The sequence below is a fragment of the Mus caroli genome, unplaced genomic scaffold (assembly GCF_978045245.1).
Source record: "Mus caroli unplaced genomic scaffold, Mus_caroli_1 scaffold_13, whole genome shotgun sequence".
NCBI lineage: Eukaryota > Metazoa > Chordata > Mammalia > Rodentia > Muridae > Mus > Mus caroli.
In genome coordinates, this window is record NW_028227268.1 from 65,309,747 (window position 1) to 65,333,190 (window position 23,444).

Here is a 23,444-nt window from a genome sequence, read left to right on the forward strand (position 1 = left end):
AGGTCTTGCACTTCCCTTCACTGCTTTCCTCTTAAACGAAACATAATTATGTGCACAGATGCATCTTGGCTGAGATCCTCCCAGGTGTCTGTGCCTGTCAGCACTTTCTCTGTGTGGAGAACAGTCCCACTCACTCTTCCTGGGCCCAGTGACCAGGCTAGCCAGTTTTACTCCCTAGCCTTGAGGGCTGAGGTCTTAGGTCTTTCTCTTGGTTTTGAGAAAGGGTCTCATGCTCCTCTTAGCCAGGAGAGCGAGCAGTCATTGTCTGAAACAGAAGGGCCCAGCACATCCTTCTCTGGATGCAGCCTGCCTTTAATTTTGCCTTGGATGAAGTAAAGCAGACAGCCTCACTATCATGGTCTCCATCACCAATGTCTTCTGACAAACATCTCTCAACCTCAGGAGTAGGGTCCCAAAACTGGGGTTGTCCCTTTCAGGGACAGAAAGCCAGAGACTCAGGTTGGCATTCTGAGTTGCTGCACTGGACACTGGCAGTCATGGTAGGGCCAAGCCCCAACCAGGGTGACCTTGCTTTGCCCTTAGTTACGCTGCACCTTCAGGCCTTGCTTCCTTTACAGCCAATGAAGCTCCACACAGGGAAACTGAGGCCCACTGCAGATAAGTTTCTCCTCAGCACACCACCCTGCTGGCTCCAGGAGGGCCAGGACTGCAGCTAGCCCTGGGGCAGACGGGCAGCCGTCAGGTCACGAACCCTCGAGGAGCTTCCCACAGGTTCCCATAGGCTGCTGGTGAGCTGCAGGAGCCAGCCCTGCAGAGTGACCCACAGCAGGCTGAGTGACTGGACCTGGCTGGGGGTTTGGGTTCTGACCTGGGGAACTGCCAGTCAGTCCTTCAGGCCTGGCCTTTACATACACTATGTTGGTTTTGGTCTGGGTTACTACTGGTATAAGAGTACTGGGAATGATGGGGTCAGAGAGGAAGCAGGGGGTGGGGGTGGGGCACAGAGAGAAGAGAAGCAGGATGGGGTGGGGTGTGGTGGGCTGAGCTACAGAGCCCAGTTTTAACCTGCCTTTAGAACTGAGAGGCCAAGCTCCCAAGCAGGAGACTCTGACACAAAGACCTCCGCAGGAGGAAGAGGAGATCGGTGACTTCCAGACATTTTCAGACTGCAACTTTCCTGACTTATTTTGAGGCAAAGTCTCATGCAGCCCAGGCTAACCTTGAACTCCTGATTCTTCTGCCATCTGGTGCTTAGGATCACAGGCACGCACCGTCCAGTTAGTTTATGCTGGGGCTCAAACTCAGAGCTCACACGCAACTGCTCTACCAAGTGAGCTACATCTCCGGCCCCTTACTTGTTTCTTTTCATCCATCCGTCCATCCATCCGTCCATCCCTCCCTCCCTCCCACACAGGAACTGCATATCGCAGATCAGCCTTGGACTCACCAGCTCCTTCCTGCCTCGGCCTGAGTGCTGGGATAACAAGTGTATGCCATCATACCCAAGCAACGCATCAATGGTGGTGCAGGTGTAATAAACATATTAACTGTGTGGCAGTGACTCACGGTTGCTGGGCAAGCCCTCTACTGCCGAGCTACATCTTTAGCCCTGGAGTGAGTTTTACTCTTCTCCCATCAGGAGAAACAGGCATGGCATGGCATCAGAGCAGGATTATTAATCTGTGGGGCCCGGTGGCAACGACAGATCCGTCATAATTTCTGGAGGTGCACTTGCGTCTCTCAGGCCATTGTCATTTCTGTCACCATGAAGAATGAATGGGGTCTCGGCAAAGAGAGAGAGGCCCTTGGGAGAGATTGAGCCCTGGCTGAGACAGAACCTGTGTTCAAAGAGACAGCATGGCAGCTGGACAGGCCTGCCTGGGGCCTGGAACATAGGCAGGACAGACAGGCTGTCACTGTCCAGGAGAGAGAGAGAGAGAGAAAGAGAAAGAGAGAGAGAGAGAGAGAATGAATGTCTCCCTCCCTGAGACCAGGCCCCCTCATTATTCCAGCTCATTATCCCCAGAGAGTGCCCAGCATAATTGGATCAGATGGAATTCGAGCCAGCTTCCTTCCTCATTCTCCAGTGTGGCTTCATTAGCAAGTCTTTTGTAAATAAACTGAACCAGAGGACTGAAACAAAAAACAAAACCCCCATCATTTATTCTGTCCTGACTGTCTGATGAGGGACATTAGATGCGTTTTTGAAATGTATGGAATAACATTAAATCCCCGTAGGCTCAGAGATCCCTTGGTGAAAGATGCCCTGTCTGCTGGTCTCCTCCTCTTCTACAGCTCTGGAGAACAAGTTACAGCGGGGCGGGGAAGCAGCTCTGGCAACCACACAGCTGGCCCGGGCCACCCATGTCCAGCTATAAATTTCATGCAGCACCGTCCTTGCCAGGCAATCCTTCAGGTGCTGGGGATGTAGCCATGAGCGAGCCACAGACAGATCCTAGATCTACTGCAGTGGAGTACCTAGCAATGCTTCGCTATGCAGAGGGGTCTGCTGGGGACAAACCTGGAACAATTCGTCAAGAGGTGTCCGGTGGACAGATTGGCAGCTTCACTACACTGATGGAAGGCAGCTTTTGCCAAGCTAGATGACACAGGCTGGGGAGACTGAGCCAATAGACAAGACCTCCGTGCTATGGCTCACAAAACCTGCATCCATGGCAGACATTGTCGCTTCTCAGTCTACATAGAGAGCAGCCTCAGGATGCACAGCCACTCAACAGGCTATAGTATGTCGATTTTGGAGCTGGCAAGCTTGGGGTCAGGCCCTGTCCCTGTCACTGCAGACCGTGTAGTTTGAAGTGGGTGTAACATGAGCATGACCCTCACAGGTCTGACTCGTGTGAAGGGCTGCTGTGGTATCCTGGTTACCCTATCAGGGTTGTTGCTGTGCAGTTACAGAGCGTCAGTCTGTCCCAGTTGACTGATGCCGAATCTTTTGTTGAGTACTCTGGGCATTATCCCTTGATACCAACATTAGTTGTATTTGGGAGGCTGTCCTCTCTCAAAGGGGAAAGCATCAAAGACTTGGAGGTTCATGGAGACACAGACTACCCTCTATCACACCGGAGAAGTGTTTGCACAGAATTCTAGAGAGCTTGTTTGTAGTCCCAAGGTCTGAACTATACAGCTGGTCCTGTAGATAATATGCCGACATCCTGATAACCTGATAACGATAATGTTTTCTAGGACTCTTAATTCTCAACAACTTTGAGAGCCACACCAACCACCAACCTCACTTTATGGAAGCTGAAAGTTAAGGCTCTGAGAAGAAACATCCTGGTCCAAGGCCACCCAGCTGCTGCTGGCAGTGGTGGCGCTAGGACCTGACATGGGCTGCCTGGTCCTGACATGGGCCCTGAGGTCTTTCCTCAAGGTGTTTGACATCAGACAGCTGCGTTGAAGGTTGATGCTCAACCCAGTCATGGTGCTGGTTGTCCCTCATAGGCTGGGAACTTGTCAGCCAGCGACAGCTTATGTCGAACGCTGGTTCTGTTACTGTGCGTATGTGTGTGCACGCGCACATATGTGCATACAGGTGCCATGGCATGTATAGAAGACGACTTGTGGGCAATGGTTCTTCATTTTCACTATGTGGGTTCTGGGGGTGGAACTCAGGTCATCAGCCTAGACCGTGGGTGTCCTAACCCCTAAGCCATCTCACCTGCCCTTGACACTGGTCCTCATGGACCCCAAGAGTATAGGACAAGCTATTCTTTCCCTCACAGGGGCTGAGCCTTCTTCTCCTGGGGCCCAAACAGAACCCCATGAATACATAATGCACACTCATGTTTCTAGTGGTAAACTAGTTGCTTAAGTAGTAACTCCTCCACAGTTACTGTCGGGGCAGTGACTCCAGGCCCATTCAGAGGCGAGAGTAAATATTGATTCATGTCATCTTTAGCAATGTCTGTCGGCCACTAAGCTATGGCTGGGGCCCAGGCTCTGTGCTAAGCACCTTCTAGTCAACTGAGTCAACCTTCCTGGATTCTGGGCTGTGGATGTGTGTAGAGGGTGGGGGTCCGGCGGGATGGGGGTGGGGCAGGGGGGTACGAGTCTCCATTCAGCTGAGGAGACAAAGCTTGGGCAAGTGATCAGAGCTGCTCAGAGTCAAAGCTGCTGACTGACAGGACCTGACAGAACCCGGACTCAGATCTTTCCAACCCCTCCACGGGAGCTTCCACCTTGGGGTCCGTGCCAGCTCCTGCTGTGACACGCACAAGAGGGAGGACTTGAAAAGGGAAATAAGCAGTCAAGGCTGGGCATCTGTGAGGTCACATGGCCTGAGGCCCAGGTTTGGCTGTCTTCACCTTCAGCATACTGGTGGGAGGCTCTGGCACAGCCTTGCCGTGCTGAGAGGAAGCGAACACAGGTTATATCTATGGCAGAGACTGGGCAGCATGAAGGTCCCTTCTACCCTCTCACTACCCCTACCACAGAGAGTGGCTAGCCAGCTCCCAACTTCTCAACTCTAGAAGCAGACAGGCCTTGGCAGCTGCACATGGGAGAAGAGGCTCACCTTGAAGGAGATTTCATACTGCTCTCCTCCCCAGATCTCCAAGCCAGGGTCGTAGCCGCCCAACTCCCAGAACCACTTCCGGTCCACAGCGAACAACCCTCCAGCCATCACGGGAGACCTGTTGGAGAAAGGGCATGGTGTGAGGACATGTAGTCAGAAGCCCTGCTTCCCAGTTGAAGGTGTCCTCAGAAACTGAGCTTATCTGCTGGGGACTCCAAGGCCTCATGGGCAGGGACCTGGCCTTCTTGCCTGTCACTTCCTCTCATAAGCCACTGCATTTTAACCTAGTGGATCCCCAGTCCCTTGATGTGATTAACACCTGAGAGTATTTGTGAAGTGAAACCTGCAGCATCAAAGGGAGCTGCAACAGCAACTCCTCCCACAGGCCTCACAGCTGCATCACGGACACGTCTCTAGCGTCCCCCTTAGTTACAGGGTCTGAACTGTTGTCTTCAGTGTGTATGTGCTGCAGAACCTTCTAGAGAGATAAAAAAATAACACAGCTCTGCTGGGCCCCCACCAGGCCTCTATGGTAGCAGCCTCTGGGCCAGAACCCAAGCACCTGGATCCTGCATGGATTCTCTCGCTGAGTCAGCAGATGTTTGCTCGGCTGTGCTGTCCCATAGACGCCAGCGCAATCCTTCCAATTACTTTGGGATGAAGGATGAAATTCATTCATTCATTCATTCATTCATTCACTCATCACTGAATGCCACTCATGAAGCAGGTGCTGGAAGGGTCAGAAGACAACCTATTGTCCTTCAGGGGGACAGCTGTGTGGTAAAGTCACCTTGGCACAGAGGGATCCAGGTGACAGATGGAGAATAAACAGTAAAGGCCTATGGGAAGTACAGACAAGAGCACTAAGGAAAGCAAAGGCCGCGTCTGTTTCCAGCCCTGAGGTGAGAAAAGAGGTGTGGCTAAGGAATAAGGAAGGCTGCTCAGAGGAAAAAGGGTTTTAAGAGGTTTCTGGAGGGAAAACGCCGCAGGGGAGGTGGGAACCGCACCAGCAAGGCATTGACGGTGATGCACAGAGGGGTGGCCAGGGCATAGGAGCGTCAGGGTCTGGCACGATGGGATCCAGAGGAGACCGTGGTGCCTCACACAGGGCAGCACCGAGTGGAAGCTGCCTAACGTCTGCTATGTGAACATCTATTGGGATGGATGGTCTGTTGAAAATCTAAACCTTCAAACCAGAATGCTTGGAGGTGGCCATCGTTGCCCCTGTTTGGCTCCAGGACTCATGGGAGAGACTGATGGGACAGGCTGCACCTAACCATTGCCTCCTAAGCTTCCTTGTGGTGGGTGGATGAGACCTTCATATAAGGCCGGGGGGTGGGGTGTCCGTGGGACATTACTGAGGGTGTGACACACCCCAGGTTATCCTGCAAGTACTAAGGTGTCCTTACCTCAGCCTTCAAGGGGGGCAGGGCTCACTCCCAGGGAATTTGTGGGACGATTCAGAGCTACTGGCCACTTACAGCTGGCTTTTGACCCTATCTCTAAGCCACAGGTTCAAAGTGCTGACCCTACACCCTGTCTTCCTAGGAACGAACTGTGCTGATACCACAGGCAAAGGTCAGTGGGATGGGAACTCCTCACTCAACTTCTGTTGTCACCTGAGGTGACATTCACCCTGGGTGGTCTAGGACGGCTGCTGCACTTGGAACATGGCTGCTTAGCAAAGGGGCACTGCATGTGCGGGATGTCCAAGATTTGGGATGAAGAAAGGGATGTCAAAGAATTAGATACTTTTAGCCGTTAGATTCTTTTTTTTTTTTTTTTTTAAAGATTTATTTATTTATTATATGTAAGTACACTGTAGCTGTCTTCAGACACTCCAGAAGAGGGAGTCAGATCTTGTTACGGATGGTTGTGAGCCACCATGTGGTTGCTGGGATTTGAACTCCTGACCTTTGGAAGAGCAGTCGGGTGCTCTTACCCACTGAGCCATCTCAACAGCCCCTAGCCGTTAGATTCTTAGTGCTGGGTTCTGAGTGGGCTCAGAACCCTGGAACCCCTGTACTGGACAGAGGATAAGCGAAGACTCCCAGTGTGTACGTAGGGGCCCTGGTTACCACCAATATGAGTCCAGATCAGTTGTACTTACTCAAATGGGTCACTGGGGTCAGCCTTCTGCAGCTCTGGAGGGATTGGGATCCGTTTGTAATACATTTCCCAGTCAAAGGCACCACGCATGGCGTCCCCAGCCTGAGTCTCATACCGGAAGTCATCGTGGTCGATGACATCGATCATTGGGCACACGATGGTCTTCCGGTTCCGAGCAATGCGGTCTGAGGCAGTGGAGAGACACTCATTAGTAGAGAGAGCAGCCAAGGGCTGTTCCTGCTCTGTCGGGAGCTTGCTCCGAACAATCCCCAAGATGACCATGGCTTCCTTCCAGCTCCAGCACTGTAGGAAGCAGTTCCTTAGACAATATCTCTAAGCCCCGGGGTCTCTGCTGTGAAGTAGGGTGGGAGGGTCTGTCTCTGAGGTTGTTAAAAGGCATAGATAACACTGTATTTGAGAATGTCAACTCACAGGCTATGAATGTATGGCTCTACCATAGACAGACATGGATTTCTTCTATGAGGATCCTGGCCTTGCCATGGCCCTGATGGCCAAGCCCTGATCATGACTCATGAAAAGCAGCCAGGTGGTTCCCTACTGTCTGTCTGTCCCCCACTGCTCATGGCACCCAGAGTTGTGATCATCAGTAAGAGAATTCAGCTTGAGTTTTTAAACAGCCCAAACTGTGCAAGAGGGAGCAGGCATGCCTCGGCAGTCAGTCCTGAGTTCCCAAGCTGGAAGGTAAGCAGGCAGAGCATGGAATGCTATAGGCTGAGTGATTCAAGACAGTAAATGGGGCCTCCACCCAGTTCATGTCGTGGTCTCTTTTAAGCCTGGGAGTCACTGTGCCCAATCTACAAGGATCCCAGTGCTGGTCTGAGCCCCCCATGTTGTTCCCACAGGGAGCTCTGAGCGCTTCAGGAAGGTCACTGTGAGGTCAATGATCTGTCCCGAGGGGCAGATGGGCTGTGCTGGGGAGCCTATGGCTCAGGGTCAAGGATCGAGGATCGTGTTCAAGATGTGCAATGCGGGCTGGAGGGCCAGAGAAGGGCCGGGCCCACATTTCATCAAGCCATACAGAATTCTTCACAAAACAGCATTTGTGCCTGCCTTTTTAATCCGAAGGCATGACTTCCAGGTGGGTAGGTGAGTGGAGAAATGTGTGTATATGTGTGTGTGTGTGTGTGTATATATACATGCATGAATGCAAGTCTGGAGAACAGTGACCATTAACCCCAACTCACGAGACAGCAGATCCTGTTACAAGCAAAATGTCAGGAAGCATGGCTTAGTCCTACTGTGTGCACACAGCTGTGTACTGGATTGAGATGGCCACTGCATTTCTAACTGTGACACATGGGTTAAATAGTTGCAGAGGCTATAGAGGTAGAGCATTTGTTTAGCATGCACTAGCTATAACACACATACGCACACGCACAGATGCATACATACACACAGAGTTACAGAAATGCCCTTGCACCAGGTATCCCCAGATGGACAGCAGCGTGTGACAAGCGTTGGATGCACTTGGGATTAGTTTTACTGTTCTGTTCTCGTCACCCACTGAGTCAGGATTCCTCGTGCATGGCTTCCATTTATTTGCCTGTGGACAGATTCCCTTGTGTGGGAGCATCTTCCTGATTACTAAGGACCTGGAGGGAAAGATCTAGAGAGAGGTTCCTATCCTGATTCTTCAAGACTTCTGTGGTCGTTTCACTCCCACAGCTAATCGGTGCCAGTGATGGCTGACAGCTGGCCCTGCTAAATGGCAGTGGCCTGTGTCACTGTGCTCAATGACACTGGCCTGTGTCACTGTACCTGTTTGGGAACTGTTCACAACCCAATGCTACCCCTTCATGCAGCTTTGGACATGGCTGGCTGATGCCTCAGAGTTTTGCTCTCCTTGTGGGTCTCTGAAGACCGAGATGCCAGTATTCCCCATTTTCTTTGAGCACGACTACAAGACACTCAAAGCAGCCATTGTGAGTACTTGTGTCCTCTTCATCACACAAAAAATGCAGGTAAGACTGCCTGCAAGACTGTGTAAGTCAAACCCAAGTATAGATGTGGTCTGACCCCAGAGGGACTCTCAAAGCCTGGAGGACTTTGACAATAGTGAAGAAAAAGGAAAGGACTCAGAGTAGCTTTCTCCCCAGGCAGAATCCTCAGGCTCCATAATGTCTAAACATTAATGAGGGCAGAGTCAGCCACGCCTGGAGGTGTTAATGGATTCACAGACAAAAGCCATGCTGGGATCTCGGTGGAAGTTCTTGTGTTTTTACTAGAGGGGGAGAAGAAAAAGAGGGAGGAGAGATGCTCTCCTTTTGGAGGATGAAAATAGCCCTCCCACATTTCCATAGAAACAGAGTTAAACTCAGTGGTCCACCACCTCATTCTCACGAAAGGACCCTCCACACGACTGCTCCTCTTGGGCAGTAAATGTGCTGGCTGCTGAGGCTGAGGCGGAGGCGGCTTTATGTTCTCTCTCTCTCCTCTGGTAATGAGAGGTAGATGCAAGCCACTGCTTGGTTTAACTAAATACAGTTTACTAGAAATTCTGGTCTTCTTTTCAGCCCAGTGAGATCCCTGGGCATGATTGTAAGAAGTACGTTCTTAGTGATGTGGTCAGGAAGAAAACCCGGCTGGGTTACCCTGTGGGTCTGTGTGTCGCTGGCTTTTGGTTCTCATCTGCACGGTGGCATTGGCTGCCGCGGTTGCTGGACCACGACACACTTGGGAGCGAGGCTCCATAATCTGCATGTCTGGGGCGGAAGGTCTGACTGGGCCATCGTGGCGATCATGCTGTTTGTTCAACTGTCATGCACGTCTGACCCCTGACTTCTGGGATGGAGTTCACTTTTCTCTTGAGGGTGGTAACCTCACAGCATGCCCCAGCCCTGCCCTGCCATGCCTCCCAGTCCTGACAGAACACCCAGCTTAGCTGTCTGCCTAGAGCCATCTGCTTACTGCCCAGCTCTGGGTGGAACTCCTCATGTCCTGACCTGGTTTTCTTCCACTCCAAGTCCCTCATGCCCACGTCCTACCCACAGGCTTCAGTGGAAGGTTTCTGGCTCCCTCCTGGGCATCTGAAAGGAAAGGAACCTTGGAAGCTGTGTGGAGTTGTGGGAAACAACAGACTCTGGTGCTTGACGTATGGTGACTTTGACAACCAATGGCCTGAGGGGACAAGCAAGCCACTGAGCATCTCCACTGCAGTTTCTTTTGGTACAAAAAAGACCAGTTCAATATGGTGCACCCCCCTCGTGAGGGCTGGTGATCTTCCCTGTAACCCGCCTGGCTCACACCATTGGGGCTAAGCAGTACTATTTTCATTTAGTATAAAGATACCTCCCTTGACGCCATCGCGATTTGGTTATTTTGTTTAAGACAGGATATCATGAATCCCAGTGTGGCTTAGCTAAAGATGACTTTGAACTTCTGACCCCTCTGCTCCCACCTCCCCAGTGCTGGGGTGTGTGTGATCATTCCTGATTTATGAAGTACAACCCCCAGGGGATAGAACGCAGAGACTCATGCATGCTAGGCAAGCGCTCTACCAACTGAGCTATGTCCCCAGGTGCCATAAGTGGACTCTCAATGGTAGAAAGCTTTGGTTTGCTCTCCAACAGACTTAAGGCAACCTGAGAAGTTGTATGTCTGGTCACTGAAGCATGACACTTTTCCTACTCTATGAAGCAAGGGGACAGACCTGAACTTCAGAGCCCCATCTGGAACCTGGAACTCTGCGGGGTGCTGCCAGGCAAGCAGTAGGTCTTAGTGTCACCTTGGAGTGGAAGGCCACCCACCCACTCCAGGTTACCCTACTCTTTACCAAGCAAAGGGGGGAGCCAGTTGACGTTGGCTTCACAGTGTGAATCTAAGAACGTGATGACATCTCCGGTGGCGGCTGATGCCCCCAGCATTCGGGTCCTTATCAGGCCTTCCCGTTTCTTGGTCCGGAGAATCCTTACGCTGGGGAAAAGGGCCATGTAGTCCTCCAGCGGCTTCTTCAGGTGCTCTGTGAGGAGACAGAGGGGGAGAGGTAGGTCAGAGTGGCTTCGTGGCAACGGCTCTGTGACCCACAGTTTGGGCTCTGACTCACAGGCCCCAGATAGAGCCAAGAAGGTCAGGGGCCAACATCTACCAACAGGGAAACTGAGGCCCACAGAGGTCCAGTGATGCACCAGGGCTGGGACACAAAGACTTCACATGCACGGGAGGGGATCCAGGCAGCTGTTTATGCTAGTGTCAGTTCCCTCATTTCCCAATAACAGAAAGGCTGCTGTTTTCTAAGGAGACTGACTGGTCTCCTCTTACATCCATCCAACTCAGGTAGGACCGCCTCCTTCCCCTGGAGTAAGTGGGAGGAGCATGTGGCTCAGGCGTAGCCAATCACTGTACTCCATCCCTTGGTCACACTCAGGGATGGCTGTGCCACCTGGGAAGGTGCTTTAGTAGAAAAATAAGGTGAGGAGAGGGGGTGGGGTTAGGGAGCTACGGAGGCTGCAGGCAAGATAGAGGGTGTGATGGTTAGATTCAGAAATCACCTAGGAAACATAGATCCAGGTGTGTCTGTGGGGGAGTCTCCCAAGTGAGGAAGGACCCATCATGGATGTGGGTGGCACCCAGGGAGGCGGGAAGGGAAAGGGAGAAGGAGGGAAGGGGGAGAGGAAGGGGGGGGGGAGAGGGAGCGCGAGCCATCTGCCTCAACCTGAAGCAGCCAGTCTCTATTACATACAATAGTTTTTCTTGTTTGTCTACTCTACCGTGGGGTGGATTTCTGCCCGACGCCTGAAAAAGCTGTCCTGAATAAGTATTGAAGACTTTCTTTTAGATCAGTGAGATGACTTGCCAGGTAAAGGCACTTCCCACCAAGCCTCATGACCGGAGTTCAATCCCCGGGACACACATGGGAGAGGGAAACTCCTTCCCTCAGGGTGTCCTCTGACTCCCACCCTTGCCCGGCAGTGCACCCATGATGTCTTCTCCTCCCCTCACGCACACATGAAATAGTTCCTTTTGTAAAAGCCTATAGCACCTGATAGTCCCTGGCAGTCCTCCCAATCAAGAACTAACCATGCCTGACCCTGCTTAACTTCCCAGATCAAGTGAGACTGGGTGAGCTCTAGGTGGTATGGCTGGAGACACAAAGTAATACTTTAAAGAATGTGATGAAGTGGGAGAGATGACTTAGTGGTTAAGAACATTTGCAGCTCTTGCAGAGGACCCAGATCAATGGCCAATGGCACCCATATAAAGGTTCTAGTAGTGCCCTCTTCTAGCTCCCTAGGGCACTGCATGCAACAGTGTATATATGCACATTTAGGCAGACATATAAAATAAAAACAAGTCCCAGACATTCTGTTGGTCTCTCTCTCTTTTTTTTAAAACATTTATTTATTATTATATCTAAGTACACTGTAGCTGTCTTAAAACACACCAGAAGAGGGCATCAGATTTCATTATGGATGGCTGTAAGCCACCATGTGGTTTCTGGGATTTGAACTCAGGACCTTCAGAAGAGCAGTCAGTGCTCTTAACCACTGAGCCATCTCTCCAGCCCTGTTGGTCTCTCTTGATGTTCATTAGTTTGGGGGCAAACACCTTTAATCTCAGCATTTGGTAGACAGGCAGATCTCTGAATTTGAGGCCAGCTTGGTCTACAGAGTGAGTTCCAGGACAGCCAGGGCTACACAGGGAAACCCTGTCTCAAAAAACCAAACCAAAACATAAAACATGGTTGGAAAACATGAAACACCAAGACAGATGGATGACATCCGGTGCTCAGGGATCGGGGTGAAGATGACAGTGGTTCCTAGTGACACAGAATTAAAGCTGCTGGGGCTAAAGAGATGGCTCAGTGGTGAAGAGTACTGACTGCTCTTCCGAAGGTCCTGAGTTCAAATCCCAGCAACCACATGGTGGCTCACAACCATCTGTAATGAGATCTGACGCCCTCTTCTGGTGTGTCTGAAGACAGCTTCCGTGTACTTACATATAATAATAAACAAATCTTAAAAAAAAGAATTAAAGCTGCTGGCATCATTGTGTCTTCTTTGTAGAAGTGACAGTCAACAAACTACTGAAAGAAAGATGAAATTTCAAGACCTGTAAGTCATATAAAGTACTCAGAAATTGCTGGTTGTTTGTGAACCTAGAGGCTGCCTGGGGCTGAGAACAAAGAAAAACAAACCTGGGTATGCCCCGAAGTTAAAACATTCCTGGGAACATCTTGACCATTAAGATAAAGAGGAATGTGAGGACATAACAGGGCTATCTGAACTGAGTCAACAACTCACAGAACTCTGACACCCTGCACGTACATGTAATTTTTCTGCTGATGTTTGAATAAGCCAATAGTGTGTCGCTATGCTGAATTCCACACCCCTAAGCCCTTTACCCCATAAAAACCCCTAGCTTCCGAGCCTCGTGGCCGACATCTGTTATCTCTTGTGTGGGATGCATGTCGGTCCAGAGCTCCGTCATTAAACTACCTCATGTAATTACATCAAGGCCTTTTCGTGATTCTTTGGGTGCACGCCGGATTGGGAATTGAGTCGGGGTTTCCCCACTAGGTTCTATCACTACTATTAAAATTTATATGGCCACAAAGGACCCAGAATAGTGGAGGTATTGTAGAAAAGAAAATGTTGGGAGAGTCATGTTTCTTGATCTCTTCGCGGATTGAACTTAGTGTACAGTTGTCATAATAAAAACAGCAGGAGGGCCACAGAGATGGCTCAGCGGGTAAAGGTGATTGCCACAAAGTCTTACAACCTGAGTTTGATCCTGGGACCATATGGTAGAAGGGAAAAAGAGATTCCCACAAGTTGTCCTCTGACTTTCACACATGTGGTATGGCACACTTGTGCTTCTTACGTGTGCATACACAATGCATGCATGCATGCATATATACATACTGAACAATACTGAAGTGGAAACTTAAGGGTTCTTTGGAAAGTCAGTTGGATGGTGTTTTGCTAGGGCAAACACGTGAAGGAATGTTTCGCTGAAGCAGACACAGGTGAAAGGACGTTCTGCTAAAGCAAACGTGAAAGAGCATGTGATGAAGGATTCTTTGATAACCACATGCATATATTGGTACATCTTACATTGCATAGTTGAGCTGCATTTGTCGGGACTCTGAAGACTCGGGCTAATTGGATGCATGTGCTGAGGTAAGACCCGTGGAGGACAAGTGAGGCTTGGAGGGACTATAAACAGAACTCAACGAACAGTGACTAAAGCTGAGCTAGGCTTGCTTATTGAGCTTTGCTCAGCAAGGCTTGTTGGTCTCCAGTCTTCGCTGATCTTCATTTTGCTGAGAGAGGCACAGCTGAGAACTTCTCCTGGTGTTCCTGTTGGCCCTGGTGGTATAATTGCTCCTGCCAACTTGTGCCAATTCAGTAGAGGCCTAGCTGTTCCTGCTAGGTTGTTCCACGGCTGCTGATTCGCGTTTGCTATCCCGACACTACTGAACTGGACTGCTGGTGTATCGGTGAAGTGTTTGTGAGTGGATCGAGCTGCTGCTTTGGACCTGTGAACTGAACTGCTGATTTCCTGATAATGTAGATGGAATCTGCTTCAAAGAACAATTTCTAAACAGACCTACTTTTCCTGTAACCTTTCTTTTCCACCACCTCTGGTGGGCAGGAAGAGAAGTTAAAGCATTTAAGAATCACCATTAAAAGTAAGCTTTAAAAAATTAAAGTTACAAATATGGACGTAAGGATCCACCTGCCTCTGTACCACAAAGCTCGGGTTACAGACATATGCAGCCATGTTTAGTTTTTTTTTTTTGGTTTTTTGAGACAGGGTTTCTCTGTATCGCCCTGACTGTCCTGGAACTCACTCTGTAGACCAGGCTGGCCTCAAACTCAGAAATCTGCCTGCCTCTGCCTCCCAAGTGCTGGGATTAAAGGCGTGCACCACCACTGCCCGGCTCATGTTTAGTTTTTTACAGGAGTGCTGGGGATTCGAACTTGGGTCCTTAAATCTTGCACAGTAAGCACTTTTATCCACTGAGCTAAAACCACAGCCCCCATACTTGTTTTTAAAGATACCTTTCTATAAGTCCCATAAATGTACAACTGGTACTATTTATAATGACAACAAGTAAAAGAAAACAATAACAAGTAAAAATAGAGGCAAGCCTTAATTTTTTTTTTCTGTTTGTTTTAGTTTTCCAAGCTGTGAACTAGAGGTCAAGTCTGTCAGAACAGGTGATCTGGAAAACTAGCTGAGGCTTTCTCCTCCACGTGGGGAGAAACGCGTGTGTCATGAGAGGCGTCTTCCCCTGTTGGGATGCTGTGGAACCACAGAGGTTACCCCAGGTACCGCTTACAACCGCTCTAAGGGGGGCTGTGGGCCACATGGACTTAAGATTCCAGAAACTTCTTCAGGATGAAGAGTGTATCAGGTTGTGTGGCCTGGTGTCACAAAGGTGGAACACCTGGAAAATATACTGGGGAGGGGCTATGGTCACAGAAAGGGCAAGCCTCAGGATTTCATTTGCTCTCAGGCAGTGAGACCCCCACAGCAAGAGGCGTGGCCAAGCTTGGGTGGGAGGCTGTTCCTCTAGAACAGCCTCTCGGAGGAAAGAGGAAATCCACAGCAAGTCTGCCACTGCTGCTTCGGAGCTGCATTCAACCAGTGGGTCGTTAACTCTGGAGTAAGATTATCTTCTGTGTCACACGCCAGTGCTCCCACGGAGGGAGAAATATCACCTCTGCCCCTGTAATCATTGAGATCCTCACGTGCACAGGGCCCCATCGCTAAATCACCCTAATGCAGATGGCTGCACTTGTTACTGATGGGCCAATTAGGGCCTTTCGACAGCTCCCGGTAAAGTTGGAGCGATTATTTAGGGGCAATTACTACCTCCTGTCTAAATGAGAAGGTGTATTTACTCAAAGCAGGGCTGCCTTATTTTGCCAGTTTCCTTACTCGGGGACATCTGAGAAGGGCTCAGGATTTGGAGCTAAAAGGAACTGCAAATGAGGACAATGGTCACCATGGTGACAATGACAGGGGACACCTGCTGAGCCGGGCTCTCTCTCTCTCTCTCTCTCTCTCTCTCTCTCTCTCTCTCTCCTCTCTCTCTCCCTCTCTCTCTCTCCCTCTCCCTCTCTTTCTCTCTCTCTCTCTCTCTCTCTCTCTCTCTCTCTCGCTCTCTCTCTCTCTCTCATACACACACACACACACACACACACACACACACACACACACAGAGCCGTCTCCCTGCTTCACATGCATTACCTCAGATACCTAGTATCTAGCTGTCCTGTTTACAGAAGGAGATACTAAGGCTCAGAGCAGAGATACAATTTGCTCAACAAACAGTTACAAATTAGAACACCAGGTCTATGGAGACTGACCTTACCTCTCACCTGATGCCTACTAATACTTTTGTCACTCCCTTCCAATCCTGCCCCCTGGAAGTGAGAGGGCTGGAGAGATTAACGACTCAGACTCACACAGTAGGTCAACATGGCAGGACTATCTCCCAGTTCAGAATTTCCAGTGTCATAAAATGCCTTTCACTCACTGCCTACACCTGTCCCCCTGCCCTGGTCTACAATTGGGTGCCCATCTCGGCTGTCCTCTACTATGTGAGAGAACGGAGCGCAGTCAGCTCGGGGTGTGTGTATGAAAGGCTCTCTCCTTCCTCATGAGTTCTAGTGACTGCACACACTTTGTCAGGTGCAGTGGCAGGCACTTTTAAATGCTAAGCCATCTTGCTAGCCCCATGCTCTTGGATTCTACAGGCAAACCTGAGGGAGGGCTGAGGTCAGAAGGGCTGCTGATTTGAATTGCGTCCCCTAACATGATGCATGGAAATCCCAACTCCCGATGCCTGTGGTCACGGCACCGTTTGGAAACAGTCTCTACAGATCGACTCAGTTCAGGGCAGTTAACACTGGGTGAGGGTGGGCTTGAAGCTACTGGCTGGTGACCCGTTAGAGAGAAACAGGTCATATGGAGAATGCCAGGGGAAGAAGGAGGCAGACCTCGATGTGTCACCAGCCGTGGCTGGCAAGGTCAGGCAGCAAGAGGGAAGCAAGGACTAGCAAAGACAACACCTTCAGCACATGAGTGGGCACGGGATGGCTGCTGGACATGACTTAGCTGCTTCCCTTCCTCTCCTGCCCGAAAGGGTTTTTTTTTTAAGATTTATTTATTATTATATCTAAGTACACTGTAGCTATCTTCAGATGCACCAGAAGAGGGCGTCAGATCTCATTACGAATAGTTGGTTGCTGGGATTTGAACTCAGGACCTTTAGAAGAGCAGACAGTGCTCTTAACCACCGAGTCATCTCGCCAGCCCCCAAAGGTTTATTTTATTTTAATTTTCATTAATGTTTTAAATTATTTATTTATGGTGTGTGTGCGCGCGCGCGCGCGCGCACATGACTGTGGAGACCAGAGAACAACCTATGGGAGTCTGTACTTTCTCCACGAGGGTCCCAGGGACCAACCTCAGGTTGTCAGGCTTTGTGGCAAGGGTCTTTACACACACACACACGCCATTCTTGTGTGCAGCTGGCCAGATGTGGAAGCTGAGCATCTTCCTCTCTCCCTCTCTGAGACTTTATTTTTGACACAAAGTCTCTCACCAAAACCGGAGCTCACCGATTGGCTAGCTGGGGAAGCACTCTACCAACTGAAACCACGCCCAGCCCTAGAAATCCTTCTCTACCTCTGTGACCATATTAGCTGGTGGCAGTGCCCTGTGATTCACATTCCACACCCCTCGGCTCTGAACCACAAGCTCGGTGAGGCAGGCTGTGTGGACTCTCCACTCATCAGGTATCCTCTGTGCCCAGCATGAAGCCAGAGAGGCTTGCACACGTCACTGCCGAATTCTCTGTGGCTTCTTGTCAGTGCCACATGGGAATTGGCCACAGGACATCACCCTTGTCTCATGGTGAGAGGTTTCTTGACCCGAAGTTACACAGCTGGCATGCTAAGTGCTGAAGACGGATTCACATTCCCTTCGGTCCTCTGGGTGTCTTTGGTGCTCTGAGCTGTAAAATCAATTCCCATGGGGACTATATCTGAATTTCAAAGCCTGATGCTTCCAACTAGAAACACTGTCTGAGGGGGTACCGAGAGTGTTTGCATGTCCCTTGCTTGGGCTGGACACAAAGATGGAAAACAAGGACTGCCCAGCTGGTCCTCAGGCCACCCGTGGCCACCATAGTGGTAGATGCTGTTCTTAGTGGACGTGTGAGTGTTCTGGGTCCCATGACATCCTAGCTCTGCTCGAATTTCTTGTGTCCTAAGTTGTATAGCTCATCTTCAGGGACAGAAGTGTCTACCTGTCAACTTCAGAGTGCTCAGAGGCATCAGTGAGGCCTTTGGAGGAAGAGAAGGGCCCCGGCAGTTGAAGGCATCTTATGCCGTCTATTTTTTTTTGATGGGAAGGTATTTCTCACCAAAGGAAACATTTTTAGAAACAGTGGACCCTCAACTTTATGGTCATGCTTTCTATGTACTGAAGCCCTGTGTGATATGCTGCTATATACATGCGTCATTTCATTCCCAAGACTTCACGCTTGTGCCCCTTACTGGAAAATGAACTTTGTTCAGCCAGCTGGGAGTTGATGGCCCAGAATCAGGGAAGTGTCAGGCATTGCTAACCATGTGACTGAACAGCTCTTCCATTTCTTGGCTGCTTGATCCACCCTGCCTGATGGGCGTCAGTGCCCAATTCCAAGCCCTAGGATGGCCCAGGGCTTTTATTTGCTCTGATGACTGACAGTACATGGTAGCATTGTCTGTTGTGTAGGAAAGGAAGTGACTTGCTGCTGGGGAAGACACTGGGGGATTTCAGAGAGAGGCAACAGAGATCTGCACTGACCAGAGCCCACATTTGCTCATAAAAGTCTAAATGTATCGACACTTGGCATGTAGCCACCTTTGCTTGCATGGCTGAAAATGGTGACCTAGAGCTGCGCTTAGCAAAGGTGTTTCCGAAAAACTTTTTAAGATTAATCTAGAGGGCTGGAGAGATGGCTCAACAGTTAAGAGCACTGGCTCCTCTTCCAGAGTTTAACTCCCAGCAACACATGGTGGCTCACAACCATCTGTAATGGGGGGATCTGACACCCTCTTCTGGTGTATCTGAAGACAGTGACAAGATACTCACATATATAAAATAAATAAATCTTTAAAAAAAATTTAGAAAGTCTTTGGGGAAGGGGATGCTGAGAGATGTCTCTGTCTGTAAATTATACCTAGTAAGCACACGGACCGGAATTTAAGCCCCAAGATCTATTCATGAAAGCCAAATGTGTGGCAGGCACTTGTAATCCCAGAGCTTGGAGAGATAGACAGGAGGCTCCCTGATGTTTACTGACTGGCCAGCTTAGCCTTATTGGTGAGGTCTAGGCCATCGAGGGGCCCTGTCTCAAAAAAAACCCAAAGTGGCTGGTGCCTGAGGAATGACACCCAAGGTTGATCACTGTCTCCACGTGTATATGCATGAGCCCTCCTACCCCTTACCCCATGAACCCTAAAGACTTGCACAGACAGGTACATGTGAGTGCACACAGTCACAGAAATGACACTCAAAGCTGACACATTCTTGAAGGCCCTGCAAACTGCTTCCCCGATCCCCCAATGGGCCCATTCCTGATCTCTAGAGAACTTCAGCCTGGAGCACGTTCCGGAATCTTCAGTGGTAAGACACTACACTTGATCCTGAGGGAGTGTTCTTTCCCATCAGCTATTATCCGGGGGCCGGTGCTTCTTGCAACCCCCATAGTTGCTATGATGACCAAGCTTCTGAGATCACACAGGTGTCCACTGTCATATCTAGATAGGGCTGTTCCCACCTGTTTACCTCCGCAGGTCATTCCTTGACATACTTCCTACAGACTCAAGGTCTCTGAAATGACAATGGACCTCTTCCTTCTCCAGAGGCTCTAGAGGGAACTCTGGAGTTTTCTTTCCACCACAGAGGCTGCCTGGAAAGTGTGCGTGGATGGGGGAACGGTTTACATCTGCAGGCCTTTTGTCTTGGAGGCTGGGAAACATCGAGCCCACCACAGATTTATGGGAAGCGGGCAGAAGCTCTTTGTTAAAGGCCTGTAAAACATCTGGCTGGATCCCCTTTTAATTATGGCTCGGTGTCTCTTTATGTAGCAGCTGGTTCACATGGTGCCTTTTCAAGGTCTTAAAATTTATAAATTAGCATAATCAGCTTAAGACAACCACTTTCCCAAGATTTCCATATAATGCCACAACTGTGGTCTTACAGAGAAGTAACAGAACAACAGGAGTTTCAGTGCGTACGGGTCTGAGTTGAGGAGAGAAGGAAAGAGTCGGAGCCAAGCATCTATACAGCCAAGGCTCTGGATCCACGGGTGATTACAATTACAGTCTTGTTCAACTGTATGTGGAAAACACCAGAAAAACCAACTGCATCTGTACTGATCATGTCAGATTTGCTTGTCTTGTCATCCCCGGAACAAGAAAGGATAAAACCTAACACGGGCAACATTGCAACAAGGCTTAATAACTACCCACACCGTGTCCATTGTACCGTGTGGAATAAACAATGGAGGGGTAATTTTTTAAAATTACGCTTGTGTGTGTGCACACATGCCTGAGTACACACGTCCATGTGCTGTGGCACACGTGTGGAGGTCAGAGGGCAACTTTCAGGCGTTGGTTCTCTCCTTCTACCATGTAGGTCCTGGCCATTAGGTTTGATAGCAAGTGCCTTTACCCACTGAGCCACAGCTCTAGCCTCCAGAGACTTACAGGACACAGAGGATATACGCAGGTTCTATGCAAACACTACACCATCTTGTTTCAGGAACTTGAGCATCTGTAGATTTTGTATCCTCTGGGCTCCAAGAGCCTAGTTCCCAAGGGTACAGGAACCACTGTCCTGTAACTGCCATAGCTTTATGTATCTTTTCATCAGTGAATGCTGTGTGGCATGTCTGTCTGTCTGTCTGTGTATGTGCAGTGCACACTGTTCCTCAGGAGTTATCTTCCTTGCTTCCTGACAGGGTCTCTCATTGGCTTATGAACTCCAGTGATCTTGACTCTCTCTGCTTCCCCAGTGCTTGGTTCACAAGTGTGTGCCACCATGTCTGGTTTCTTACGTGGGTTCTGGGGATGGAACTCAGGTTCTCATGCTTGCATGGCAAACACTTCACCGACTGAGCATGCCCTCTGCCCCCGAATTAAAACAGAACAAAGCACCATAAACAACCTCTGGTGTCATCAGGTGAATGCACACAGCACACCCCTGAGATGCATGGATTACTGGGCGAGACAAGGAGGAAGACACTGGGGTGGAAGATGCTCTATCCACGGAGTCTCCTCTGTGAGTACCTTGTCTGGGTATGGAAGGGGCTTTGGATGGCAGGTGGCAACGGGGCAAGAAAACAGGAAGAGAAGTTGGGGTGAAGTTGGGGTGAAATTCTACTGGTTGCTTCTGGAGGGAAATTCGCAGGGCAGGGAGGGAGAAAGAAGAGGGATGGCAGGACAGCAGACAACTCTGGTGGGACCAGGATATCTGGAAATTGCTGGAGTCGGAGTCAGTAACAGCAAGACAGACTGTGGCCTCTTCCATCAAGGGCCTGGTGCAGCCTCAGTCCTCCACAGTACTTCTGATCGCATGTGATCTTTTAGGAACTGAGAGCCACTGGGTTCACCAATTAGTCCTAGATTCTAGGGGTGAACACAGAGTGAGCCCTTGAATAGAAGCCAAAGGACGTTGGACAGTTGGCTGTGAGGTGAACCCACTGAGCCCCAGCTCATTCTAGGGTTCCTGGAAGACCCCACAAGAAAGCTCACCATAGCCAGCACCTATGGAAATAGACTCAGGAGGGCCTGGGACTGGCTGAGTGTATGAGGGATTGTGGTGACTGAAACTGACTGGGATCTTGATAGGATCCACAATTGTCCAGGAGACAAACTCTGGACCATCAGTGAGGATGTTTCTAGACTAGGTTAACTGAAGTGAAGGGACCCATCCTAAATGTGTGTGGCACCAGCTGAGGCCTGGGGTCCCCGACTGAATAAAAAGAACCCAGCAAGCTGAGTACCAGCAGGCACTACCACCTGCTTCTTGACAGTGGACATGGTATGAACAGTCGTCTTTGGCTCCTGGCTCCTGCCTCCAGGACTTCCCTACCACGATAGACTGTACCCTCAAACCGCGAGCTAAAATGAGCCCCCTTTTCTTTAAGCTGCTTTGACAGGTATATGGTTCACAGTCCGACAGGAGCAATTAAAACAACGGTGCCTCGGGAATTCAACTCTCTCACCATCTCCCCTTCAGTGAGCGACCTGCTGGTCCATGGTTTAGGTTAGGTTAACATGTTAACTTTATAACAGCCTGAGATCTCATGGGCTGGACATGTGTATACCTTCCCCAAACATATTCTTTGACATCACATTACAGATGACCCCCACTCCTCACGTGCATGGGGCTCTGACCCCAACAAGCCTTTGGTGGTTTTGAGAATGGGTTATGCTCCCTCCTCGAGCGGTGGCACCCAGCTCCCGGGGCTGGGAAGCACTTCATCACATAAATGAACTGCTTGTCCCCACTCCACGCAAGATGAGTCACCCTTTGAGAGTGTTGCTATTACCTAGACAGACAGCCCTGTCTGCATTTTTAATTTCAGCTAAATGCCTTCGTCTCTTTTCAGCAGGTGGGCAGGGGCATAAATCTGTTTAATAGTCAGACATCGAATAAAAATACTCAGAAAGCCACCTTGATGGAGTTAATTATGCCCTGTTTTCTGAAAGCGACTCCCCACCAATCGGCTGAGGCCTTCGCCAGCTGCAGCCCATCCAGGGAATCAGGCTCTTGGGCAGTTCTAATGCCGGGCTCTTGGCTGTTTTTAAATCATGCCACTTGACAGATGTCTAGGAGTAACATGTGCTTCATGAAGGATGCGGACTTCCGTGCCTATCACTCACGGTGTTATCAAGAAAGGAAAAGAAAATTTCCATTCCTGCAATGTGTTGGCCTGTCAGCTTCGCATCTGTTAAAGGGCAAAAGGGCCTCCTGGGGGGGGGGGTCCTACACAGTTCATAGGAAGAAAAAGCCGAGCACGTGTCAGAGCTTTCTAGGCGCCTCTCTAACCGTCCATCAATTTCCCAAGAAAGAAAAGGGCGGGTGCAACGGCCGAGGGAGTTAAGGTGCTTGCTGCCAAGCCTGACAACCTGAGTTCCATCTCTTGTACCCACATGGTGGAAGAAATGTCCTCTGTAGGTTGTCCTCTGAGCTTCACATGTGTGTTGCGGCATGTGTGCACCTACACACACACACACAAATGCTCACACATATATGCACACATAAACACACACACCCATACACACATACATACACACATGAAGGCATGCACACACATATCCACAGATGAATGCTCATGTGTACACACATGAACACACACATAGATGCACACATATAAACACATATGAAGGCACACACACATGCAAATGCACACACACATAATGCACATATGAACGCTCATGCAAGTGTGTGCACACATGAACACACATACATGCACACCCACACCCCACTCCAAGCCAACACAGTATCTGGACTGCTCAGGTTACTTCCACATTGGGTAGCACTAGGTCAGGGACTTTGAGATTTTTGGCTTCTTCTAGAAGTTTCCTCCTGGAAATTAATCAGACAGTAGTCCTCCAGCCCTCATTCTGCTATCACAGTTCACGTGAATCCAGGCCTCTCAGCAATGTCCGGGGCTCTCCATTCTCATCCATCCTTCCAGTCTCATCTCCCTAAACCTCACATTCCACGGTGCTGATTCTGCTCCACATTTTCTCACCTTCCTCCTTCACTCTTGCACACCCCTCAGCTCCAAGCATCCTGCTCCATG

The 23,444-nt window shown here is 49.9% G+C and overlaps 1 protein-coding gene across 2 annotated transcripts in view; it reads right to left on the minus strand.

The window, feature by feature from the left end:
* The window catches only part of Galnt10 (polypeptide N-acetylgalactosaminyltransferase 10), a 143,429-nt gene that overhangs the window by 11,341 nt on the left and 108,644 nt on the right, over positions 1 to 23,444 (minus strand). For both annotated transcript variants that reach the window (XM_021177122.3, XM_029484011.2), the window contains 3 exons: positions 10,398 to 10,583; positions 6,606 to 6,789; positions 4,496 to 4,613 (listed from right to left, as the gene is read on the minus strand). In XM_021177122.3, the coding sequence (XP_021032781.1) occupies positions 4,496 to 4,613; positions 6,606 to 6,789; positions 10,398 to 10,583 (488 nt within the window). The remainder of the gene's footprint in view (positions 1 to 4,495; positions 4,614 to 6,605; positions 6,790 to 10,397; positions 10,584 to 23,444) is intronic.